The sequence below is a fragment of the Ascidiella aspersa genome, chromosome 9 (genome assembly GCF_963924565.1).
Source record: "Ascidiella aspersa chromosome 9, kaAscAspe10.2, whole genome shotgun sequence".
Taxonomy (NCBI): Eukaryota; Metazoa; Chordata; class Ascidiacea; order Phlebobranchia; family Ascidiidae; genus Ascidiella; species Ascidiella aspersa.
Window position 1 is genome coordinate 2,956,917 of NC_139455.1, and position 12,116 is coordinate 2,969,032.

The 12,116-nt window shown below is 37.2% G+C and overlaps 1 protein-coding gene across 1 annotated transcript in view; it reads left to right on the plus strand.

Moving 5' to 3' along the window:
* The first annotated feature begins 5,268 nt into the window (after window positions 1-5,268).
* LOC146131899 (voltage-gated delayed rectifier potassium channel KCNH5-like) overlaps window positions 5,269-12,116 on the plus strand; it is a 28,417-nt gene continuing 21,569 nt past the window's right edge. Inside the window, exons 1-2 of the mRNA XM_083397123.1 lie at window positions 5,269-5,356; window positions 11,743-11,973. Of these exons, the coding sequence (XP_083253249.1) occupies window positions 5,269-5,356; window positions 11,743-11,973 (319 nt within the window). The remainder of the gene's footprint in view (window positions 5,357-11,742; window positions 11,974-12,116) is intronic.

Below are 12,116 nucleotides of genomic sequence, written 5' to 3' on the forward strand. Positions count from 1 at the left end.
GCTCACTAATTGTGACATTTTATCATACCAATCAACCATGGAGTAGTAGCCAATATTAAAATGAAGGTAAATGTGTTTTAAATATAAAAAAAACATTTAATTATTTTTGACTTTTTACCACGTTTTAACGTACAGTTCGTGTTTAAACAAAATTTTGATCTGACAACCCTGTTACGGACCGGTAACCAACTCCTCGCGGACCGGCGTTTGCCGACCACTGATATAAATAACCAAATTTCTCAAAAATTATTTATAAAAAAACATAATTGCTACTCGAGTAATTTAACTCAATAACCCTCCCACCTAGATCCAAGTTAAGTGAGGTTATTTTGCCACCAAAAGGTGACTTTAGTCAAGTCATTTATTTATAACATTGCAACACTGATGAACACCTAGTTTTGAAAAAAATATAATTTTGTATCCACTAGGTGGCAGTGTGCGTCGCCCTTAGTCGTATTCCTCGTCAGGTGAGTTGAGCACAGTAGTAGCCTACCTCATTTACAAGTAATTGAAAGTCCAAGTTTGCACCATAGTCTTTTGCATAAGAGGAAAGTTTTAAGCTGTAGTGTAGATAAACACAAGCTACTTGTCAAGAATTGAATTAGCTAACACTGCAGTCGTTAGTAGTATACTTTGTCGCACACGAGTAGTCCACTGCAAGCCTACACTGCTTGTGTAATGGTTGCGGAACATTTTCCACAATTTTGAGAAACGGCGCGAGCTTTTAAAACGTCAGGACGTCGAATACAAACATCACGCATTGTTTAATTAAAAGCGTATTTAAGGCAAGTGTTATTAATATTAAAATTAGTTTTGAGTTATACTTAACGACATTTTATCTATATTATGTATTCATTACGTACCGGTACGTAGTGTGTAAACGGACCTTTACGATATAAAAGTCGCCTAGGTTTCAAAATTGGGGTAGGTTCCACTCAAAACACCCACCATTGGCCCAAGGGAGAAGTACGCAGCAGCAGCTCCAACAGGTCATCGTAAAGACAGTAGTTGTTTCTAGCGTTACTAGAAGGGCGAGGCGCCATAACACCGTATTGCCGCCAAGATGCAAGCTTCTCCGGTGCTGAATAATTAATACAGCGTCAGCTTTTCGCTCGCGCGCTCCCGTCAATATGTTTAACTTGCGAACACGATTGAGCGCGCCCCTCTCGTAAATACGCACGTCGCCCTTTTTGCGCGTGTTCTGCTGTTGCTGCGTCGTTTCAAGTTCGATTTCCGTTGTTATCAAGTTGGCCACCGCCTGGATACCGAGCGGACGCGTCTTGTTTCCGCTCGCGGCCGTAGCAGGCCGCCCCAAATCGGATTCTTTGCCGCAAATGGCAAGTCTTTCAGGCAAGGGGTCGCATTGATTTTGAGAATTGTTGTAGAGATGCGCGGCGTGCCTAATCCTGTCAAGGTGCGTCTGAGATTGTTTTCTGATGCACTGGTGTTTTTCTTCCTTCAAAGTTATTTTTTTAGGGAGCTAAGGTGCTGTTCGTGGTTTTAAAATAGTTTAAGTGTTTGCAGACTCGTATCAAACTGTTTTGCAAGACAATATATGAGCGTTTAATCTCCTAGGACAGACAATAATATATTTAAAGGGTGACAGAGAGACGTTTTAGGACAGGGGTTCTTAAACTTTTTTTACTGCGGACCCCTAAAATTTTCTTTCATATCGCGTGGACCACTTTAGGCAAAAAAATTAAAAAAATAACGTCATAAATTGACGTCACAGTACAAATAGACTTCATAAATTTGCTGATTTTGGTCCAAAAATGTGAAAGTGAAATGGAGTCTAAATACATTCAGTGCAAACCGTTTCATTTTTAATTAGATTGTTTTCTTTAATAAATTAATTACTTTTTAAATATACACTAATATTTTAATTAGACCTTCATGGACCCCCTAAAAGTAGTTCACGGACCCCCAAGGGGTCCATGGACCCCAGTTTAAGAACCCCTGTTTTGTCAGAATTATTACAAAATGTGAGTGGATTTTATTCAATTAAACAAAAGAGTCAATTAAAAATCAGTCTTAGATATGTTAAGGGCGTATTTTCTTCACCCCATTATTGTAAATATCAGTGTAGTTATGTCTTGAGGCAATGGCTGTGGGCTAGGTCACTGATTTTAAATCACTTAACTTTTCTTGAGTCGTTGGTGTAAATTGACTTTAACTGCTTAAGTCATTTGCAAAATGACTTGACTGGGACTTATAAGTCGTTTTAAAAACAGCTGTTTAAAACCGGCGTAATAATTCGATATTGCAATGAGTTTGATTGGGAAATTACTTATAGCGTGTAATACCCATGGCAGGAAATTTGATCTTAATGAGTCTTAACTTCAAAAAGGATGTAGGTTGATGAACAGAAAAAACTTTTATCAGTTATGACAATTTTCATTTTTTATCTATTAAAAAAAATGTGTTTTAACCTGCTATTTTGTTTTACAATTTTCTCCGGAAAAATGCACGTTAAGCTTGGGCGATACTATTTGCACGAGGTGGTATACATCGGCCAAAAACACGTAGGAAGAATAGCAAAGACATAGAGAAGTGGAATCATTCCAGAGAGAAGTGGCATCATAACGTTTCCAATAAGAAGGAGTATTAGAGACGTTCAAAATGCTACTTCTGTATGGGTTTTGATATTCTTACTGCAACCTCCAACCATTGTGCTTCAAATGCAAAGGAGTTTTGCCGATTGTAGCGAGTAACAGCATTTCGGGCAAATATGTAAATAATTAATTGCTCTTGGGAGATCCGTATGAGGATTGATTTAATGGCGCTAAGCCGCCGAATAAGAGGCTTGATGGCAGTTGGGCGCTTTTGGGCCGTTAAAAGGGGACACCTATAATCTCATGTCATTCGATGCTGTGTAATCCCTGTACCATTTCAGCAGGAGTGTCCTTGCGAAAAACACACGGCATAGATTAGGAAACTCTAAAATTATTTATCAAACTTAGAACGAATGCGAAAACCCATAACGAAGTCGTAAGTTTAATGGTGAAAATAACGGCCCAAATAGACGTAAAAAGCGACATGCTTTATTGTTCAAACGTTTCGGCAATTGCTCATGCCATCATCAGTGATTTGCCGAAACGTTTGAACAATAAAGCATGTCGCTCTTTACGTCTATTTGGGCCGTTATTTTCACCGTTAAACTTATGAACAGATCCGTATATAAGTGTTCCGAAGTCGTACATAAATAGAGATTTATTTGAATCGCTCACAAAAAATGAAACCTATTCTTCTGCAACCTATTATTTCTTTCTTCATTTTACTTATGTTTTTGGGTAATTTATTCAATAATATATTTTAAATTCAAGATAAAAAATAATGATTATGACATGTTTTTTTTTTTTACGAATAATTTTCAAAAAAAAACGATAGAGAAGTGTACCTAATATTTAAACTTTAAAAATACCTATCATTTGTTCCATTTTTTTTTAATTCAAGTTGTGGTCTCCAGAGCCCCCTCTTAACACCGTAGTAAAAAAAAACTTTTATATATTTTCCAAACTTTCTTCATCTATTATATTCCCAGTGTAAAAGTCACAATCAGAAATGCCATATAGCTTGTATAACGCATCGTCTTACACCAAATGCTCCAACCAATGCATTTTCAGCAGCTCGACCAGAAGTAATAACGCAGATTGGGGATTACTGTGGGGGGCACCACTCTCGGCATTAAGGGGGGCACGAGTGATGTCGCGATTGCTTCTCCAGGAGCTCGCGCGACACCAGATGCTAGCCACTATGACGTGTGGCGCGTCGCGACGTTGATTACGCTCGCGCACGCGTAATCGCCGTAAAGCTGAAAGATCGTCGACGCTCGGATCGGATTTGGCGCTATCGCGAAAAAAACGGGGCTTTTGTCGGAACAGAGAAAGGGTCGCTAAGCTGGAGTAAGGGAAGCATTTGTTTTTTGGCGAAATGTCGCAAGGTGACCAAGGCGGAAATGGATTTTTTACGCAGATTTCGGAAGTTAGGGTGTTTGAAAATATTTTTTTTTTCGATCCTGTTTGGGATTGGAAAATCAGGTGGCATTCTTCAAAGACAAATTGTATTATTTTTTGATAGGATTTCGCGCACTGTGCTTCATCAGGTCAGAGTAGAAGTTTTCAGGTTGATTTCCAGATTCAGAATTAGACAACTATACTGCTACTAACAAAGATATATTTCTAATTTTGAAAACTGGTTACATTCTTTAACGACAAGTTCTTGACCAGCTTTCTTACAACCGCGCTTCATCTGGGCAAAATAGACTTTTTTCCAGATTGATTTCCAGATTTAGAATTAAAGAAATGAGGCTACCAAACAAGGATTTATTTAGAATTTTGGAATCAGGTGGCATTCTTTAACGACAGATTGTATTATAAGTTTAATGGTGAAAATAACGGCCCAAATATACGTAAAAAGCGACATGCTTTATTGCTCAAACGTTTCGGCAAATGTTCATGCCATCAGATTGTTTAAAGTCTTAAAAAACTTTTGCACAACTTTTGCACATCAGGTCAAAATTGACTTTTTCCAGATTGATTTTGAGATTTATAATTATAGAGATACGGCTACTAACAAAGATTTGTTTAGAATTTTGAAATCAGGTGGCATTCTTCAACGACAGATTGTATTAAATCTCGACAAGAATTGCTAAAACCGTGCTTCATCTGGCCCAACTAGAAAATTGTAATTTTTTTCTTGTCACGAAAGAGTGCAACCTGATTTTTAGATTTAGATATAGAGAATTTAGATATAAGAAATACGGCTACAAACAAAGGTTTATTTAGAATTTTAAAATCAGGTGAACTTTTTTAACGACAGATTTTATTAATTTTTTATAAGCTTTTGCGCAACCATGCTTTATCAGGTCAATGTCGAAGTTTTAAGTTGATTTCTAGATTTAGAGAAATAAGGCTACCAACAAAGGTTTATTTAAAATTTTGAAATTTTGTGGCACACAATAACGACAAATTTTTTACTGTTCTTGAGCAAATGTCCTGGAGAGTTACTTTTTACCAATCAAATTATAATCATGTATTTATTTATTTATGTCCTTTATTCTTACCATGTTATGTACACTACTGTAGCGAATCAGCGCTACCATAGCCTTAACCACAGCCTTTAAAATTTAGATCGTAGTAAAATAGATGATTTTTAACGCAATGTCGTCGGTCTGAGACCAAGTCGAAAGAAAAGAAAATCTCGGATTATTTCCCGCTGACTTCGTTTTCTGTGGAAGTAATCTCACCCAGCTGACCCAGAGCCCCCAAAATGCCGGCCGGGTCGAAAAGGGGTCTGGTGGCCCCCCAAAACACCTTCCTCGAAAACATCATCCGGAAAACTAACCAGTTCGAAAACCGTGAGTGTACTGCCTCTCTTTAAACCTTCGTTGCTTAATTAATAATCGAGCTCGAAAAGGAACCTTATAGTTTTGAGGAGTATAGAAGAGTTAACAAGATTATTCTGTGTTAAGTAGCCATCTAGTTTATATTTTAAAACGTTCAAAACACGAAATAATAAACCATGTTTGAAAAGAAAGAAAGATGCATACACAATACACATGCGTGTACAACAATAGTGAACTATTCTTTCTTAAGAATTCGCTTTTTGACCAACGATAATGACTTACGTATTATATAATACACCGAAAGCCATACCAGGCTAACTGAATCTGTTGATCCATGATCCAAGCAAAGCAGGCTAGAAAAACATCTAGCCTGCAGTGAGGTTCGAACTCACGATCTTCGAACATACTGGAACCGTCGCTCTACCAACTGAGCTACACAGGCTCAGTGGGGAGCGAGTCTAGAAACAAAAATACTCCAATGCTTACTATAAGCTACTTCACATTGAAGGGGATTTACAGAACACGTCAAGTCAAATGAATGATACATTCACATGCGTGTACACTGTACATCAACTGTGATCTAGCCCTCCTGAAGTCGTTTTTGACCGACGATTACGTGTGTATGTTTAAAAAGGTCATTATAATATTTTAGTTAACTTTTATTTATTTCATAAACTTCATTATTTAAAACTTCACCATTTAAAGCACTATTGGGATGAAGCACGAGATTGTTTTGACAAAATTCGTCAAACATATAAAAAAAATGCAACTTTAAACAGTGGTTCTGAAAAAGAAAAGTCTGGTGAATGTTATGAAATGTTTTTTTCGAGGAACTTTAGCGTCGCGTGTTGCAGCTCCTATAGGGATGTCCGATAATATCGGATCGGAACCGATACTCGATGCCAAATCATGGTGTCGGTACTAGGGACGCCCGATACTTGAAATTCAAGCCCGATACCCGATATTTTGGACTAAAAGTATCGCGATCCGATCCGATACCTGATGACGTCATTTCTATGCCTAAATAAGCAAATAATAAAACTGGAACTTTTAGGGTAAAATTGGCTTTTGTTTAGTTTCCTTCAGTCGATAAACTACTATTTTCTAAAAAGTTAACCTTTTAAGGTCGGAATGCGTTGAAGCAAGTCATTTCTAATTTTTACATTTATAAGATTATAAGTTATCAGATCCAATACCACCCTATTATTATCGGACGAGTACCGATACTAACACTTTTAGAATTGGTTATCGGGTATCGACTCCAATCCGATATTATCGGACCTCCCTAGTCAATACTCGTCCGATACCAAATCGATTTGCGGGTTCCAGCCATTATTTTCGAACTAACTCAAAAGTTTCTGCTTGGACAGTTAGATTTATAAAAAATAGTTCGATAAAAACTAAACCCAACTAAAGGTTTTAGAGCGACACAAAATCTTGGCCTAATAACCAAGGTCAAGGTCATTTGTACGTAGGCTATTTATGTAAAAAAATCGCTTTGTTTCAATAAAGTAATAAATAAATTAGTAGGTATTATGTCCGACGGCTTGGATTTTCGTCCAAAACATCGGTATAATTGGTGTTGGAGTAAAAGGCAAGTATCGGATATTCCTCTAAGTTCACAATGAATTTAATTTAATAAAACAAACTACCTCGTTTTAAAAATGCTCTCAGCATTGCATAGTAGTCACGAAAACTGTTTATAGTCGTATCCGACAAAGCTTGCAGGTTGCAAAGCTGGGTATAGTGGCTACAAAACTTGGCCGACATCTGTCAGCGCAGTGCGTCGTTGCATTAATCCGGGCAGACTTTGGTTGTGCCGCGATTACGTCGAGGTTTTCCGGCGTCCGAAGCAAACGCGTTCCGGCATCTAGCCTTTCCAATCGAACCCAAATCGATCGGAATCGCGATTTGGTTTCGGGAGATGCCGCGTTATAAAAAATACGCAACTCGAATGCCGAATTAGGGGTAGAGCGTCACACAATGCCGTGTTAAAACAGAGCGAATTTTAATTTGCTTGAATTGCATCACCAAGTTTGAAAGTCAAATGTGAGTTGATGGGATGCTGGACTCCTTGCTTGTCAACGCAGTGGTACGATCTGTACGGCATCATGCCTTGAACACAAAACGATCGTTATCAGCATTTTATGGACACTGTAACTGGAATAACGAATTAAGGTTAGAGCGTTACACAATGCCGTGTTAAAATGAAGCACTTTGAACTCGAAATTGCCTGAGTTGCAACACCAAGTTTGAAAGCATAACTTTATTTCAATTTGAATTTAATTTGGTTGATAAAACAACCATTTTCAAAATAAAAAGTTAAAGTTTCACAACTTGCTGAATTGTTTCGGCTACACTGCTTTAGTCTAAGAAGCAAACAACACTTTTTTCGTTATTCGGAATATTTCTCCCTCATTTTTTATTGTATCAAGAAAGTTCGAAAACAAAGCGCTGTTCTTCATAAATATTTAGCCAAAGACTTTTCACTTAAATAGTATGTAAAATAAGATCAAGCGCACCCGTAACTAGTGTTAAGTCAAACTTTCGATAAACCAGGGGTTCTTAAACTTTTTTTACCGCGGATCCCTAAAATTTTCTTTGGCTTCGCGTGGACCACGATAGGCAAAAAAATTCAAAAAGTGACGTCATAAATTGACATCACATTACAAATAAACTTCATAAATCTGTTAATTTCGTTCTAAAAACTGTGAAAGTGAAATGAAGTTTTAATACAGTCAGTGCAAAACCTTTTTATTTTTAAATATATTGTTTTCTTTAATAAATTGATTAATGCTTAAATATACACTAATGTTTCAATTTGGCCTTCATGGACCCCCTAAAACTAATTCACGGACCCCCAAGTGGTCCATGGACCCCAGTTTAATAACCCCTGCGATAAACCAAATACTTATTAATATATTTTAAGCACTGCAGTTAAGTCGTCTGAAATACTAAAAACACCCATCTAACGCTTTTTTCAGCCAACGATGACATATTGCTTAAAAAATATTTTTACCCTTTTCGCTTTCCATCCTATATTCACCCAAAAAAATTAATTCAGTCAATGTACCCAGGTAAAATTATGAGCGACGGTTGGCGGAGTTATTAGAGGTTTTTAAAGGGCGACTGAACTCAATAAGCTTAACCTATTTATAGCGTTGCCTGGAAGATCTAAAGTGGTTAACGATAACACAGTTTAATCGCATGAGGGTTTAAAAAATTGTTTCAATCGTCAATTTTCTTTCATTACAAACATAAAAATAGATTATTTTTGCACATTTTTATGTCAACATTTTGCTTAAAAAGTTACTCAATGATCTTGTATAGGACCGAAACGCCATAGATTTTCCCAAAATATCAATGGCGAAATAAAATACAAAGTGATCCCTTCTATTGTTTTGTTTTAGTTAAAGAATTAATAGCTGACAACCACCCTAAGGGGTCTCTGCTGAAATAAAAACGTTTAAAATACCCCTAAATTATTTTTTTACCAAAACTTTAAATAATGTTGTTTTATACAAGAATAACTTTAGTCTGGATGACTTGCGAGCAGTGAGAACGGTATTCAAGTTGTTTAGCCAAAGTTAGCTTTGTTAGTTAAAATTGGGTTACTTTCGACAAAACTTTTTTCCTTAACAATACGTTGGGTTGGATGCACACCATGGTCAAAATACACAAATAAATTTGGCATTGGCTTGGCATTCGGACGAGTGCCGATCCGTTATTTTCGGACATGACATTTTGGAGACAGCCAGAAACAGTTGTATATATCAAATACTATTAGCTGGGGCAGTTTGTTTATATAAGATGGAAGAACTTTAAATGCAATCAACTTGTTTATAGACCTATAGCTATAGACCTGAAAAGTTCGTTAATATTTACACTTTTAATCATCCGAGAGTTCTAGACACACGCAACTAGTGTTAAAGAAGTCATTTTAAATTGACTTAAGTCCCAGTTAAGTCATTTGTAAAACAACTTAAGTCCAAGTTAAGTGTTTTTGAATAAATAACAAGTCAAGTCCCAGTCATCGGTTGCGCAAGTCAAGTCATAATTAGAGAAAGTCAACTTCAACTCATGTTCTTGTTAAAAAATAAAATTTTAAACTACTAAATTTTTTTAATTTGTATGATTATGAGCAATAACTGAACTAAAAAATAAGAAAAAACGCAACATATAGCAAGCAATTTGTTTTATGTGCTAAAATTTGGATAAATAGCTCAATTTTATAAAAAAAACTTGAAAAAAACGCTTCATTTTAACCCAAGTCATTTGTCCAAATGACTTAAGTCAAGTCAAGTCATTTGTCCGAAAGACTTAAGTCAGGTCAAGTCATTTTTCCCAAATGACTTAAGTCAAGTCAAGTCGTTTGAAAACAGTGACTTAAGTGCACAAGTCATTGACTTAAGTCATTACAACACTGCACGCAACTGATACAAAAAATGGCTTAAACTAGTTTAAAATCTCATTAGGGTAGTGGTTCTCAACCGGGATGCCGCTTCACCCTGGGGTGCTATTTCGAATTCTCAAGAGTGCCGAGAGAAATTTCAGAATCTTTAAGAATCTGATTTTTGCGTAACTACTACAAACTTTTGTGTACGATTAGAGTGGATTAAATACAATTGTAACTTCCTACCTTGTATAAAGTTAGTGTGTGTTGCTCCAGTTCCGTTTATTGTGTTATTCTAGTGAATTGCCCACGGAAAAACCTTACACGGGTGCCGTAATCTATTTATTATTGCTGAGGGAGCCACCAGCAATAAAAGGCTGAGAAAAACTGCATTGGGGCGTTAGAACATGACGTCACAATTGTGGGAGGGCGCTTTTAACCAGGTGACGTCATATCAGCCTGGGCGCAACGAAAAAAAGCAAAACCACTTAGACTGGAGCGTACAGGCTTAATATCGTTATAACGTAAGCGCAGTAGGGCTTAAGTTTGAAGAAGGCTGCGGGGCAAAGCCGGGGACGTAGGTTGGGTCGATGACTCGCGACATCGCGTCATGTCAAGTTCAATCGATTGATTTCGCGATAAGAAAACACGAGGAAATATTGAAGAAGTTTCACCCGGCACACGTCAGACGTCCGTCTAGCCTTGTCTGCCTTTTAATGGCTTATTTTTTCTGCCCATGGAAGCCCCAGTAGAGATTACTTGCTGGCTGTGTCTCTATGCTTACCGATTTGCTAAAAGTTTTTCCCTAAATAGGTGCCCAGGATTTTTTTTAAAGGAGGGCATCAAACATGTTTCAGGGATGACGTCTCAAATCTACGTCATTTTTTTTATATTAAAAACACAAAAAAATCTCGCGCGCAGCGTCAAAATTGCCGTTGTGTAGTTTAAGTTGCCTAAACTTCATGATGAGACACACAACGCCTTCCGGCTCAAATGGTTTTCTCACAATGGTTGAGACAAACTAGAAACATAACTTAGATTCGCTTTTTTGTAGTTACCTTGGTAAAATAGGCAAAAATACAGTTTTGTAGATGGAACAAGGCCGCGTGATTCACCCCTGCTCCTAAGGTACATTATTTTGATTGTAGTTAGTTTAACTATTTCTAACCAAGCCGGGATAAAACGCCCTCTTAGCTTTTGTTCAAGACCTTGACTAAGAAAACCTTGCTTAACGAAAGACTTTTGATTGACAAATTACTCGACTCCGACGTTCTTGTTAACTTTAATTTATTACCGGTACTAGTTTATCATTTAAATTACCTTGTAACACATCGAACTACTGTGACGTTTGGATTTCTGCAAATTAATAGTAATTGAAAGTGTATAGGCCTGTACTTGTGTAGTAACGAGCCTATATTAGGCTATAACTTATTCAAAATAAGCCAGAATTAACGTGATAATGCTTGTTGTATCACTAAATAGTCTCGTTATTCAAATATAGAAGAAGAGAAAACTTTGGCTCCCAGAAAGAAAGCCAAGTCCTTACCATTTCCTACTTATCAGTCTATTTACTCGCCACTTTTCCCAGTGTTTGTAACCACCTGTCGAACATAACGATGTTTTTGATAGCTTACTTCAACCATGTCTGGTTTACTGTATCCCCCATGAGTTTCCCCCAAAATTTAGTAAATTAAAATAGAAAAAAGCGTAAAGTTCAGCAGCCTAACGAATTGTGGGAAGTCATAAAGTCTATTTTTAGCACTTAATTTATTTTTATTAAATCTCTGTGTGCTACTGGATTACCAGCAGATATGGAAAGTCCCTTAGCCAACTATCTTTAGATAAATTACAATCCTATCATTTCCAAAAATATCGTTCGACACCCTTTACTGTTCAGTTATGTTTAATATTCCCTCGGCAGATTTTGGACGTAAATTTATTTGACCAGTCCTGAGTTTAAAGCTTTGCGTAAATGTAAAAAATAAAAAACAGTTTATTCTTACAGACAGCAACTTCCTGCTGGCCAACTCGCAGATCTGGGACTGGCCGATCGTGTACGCCAACGAGGGTTTCTGTCAGGTGACTGGCATCTCGAGGGCTGAGATGATCACACGCTCGTGTGTGTGCGAGTTCATGCACGGCCACCTCACCAACATGGACACAGTGGACAAGATGCGGGAAAGCCTGGAGAAACAGCTGCCGTCGCGTTATGAGCTGCTCCTTTACGATAAGAAAGGTGCTGGAGTTGCTTGTTTCTCATATTTTTGTACGTTAATCGGAGTTTTCGTCTGTACCGCCTGTCTTACTAATGCCGTCACATTACAATTAGACAACGAGCTGTTGTAGCGAATTCGGTTTTAAACTTAAATGTTATAATAA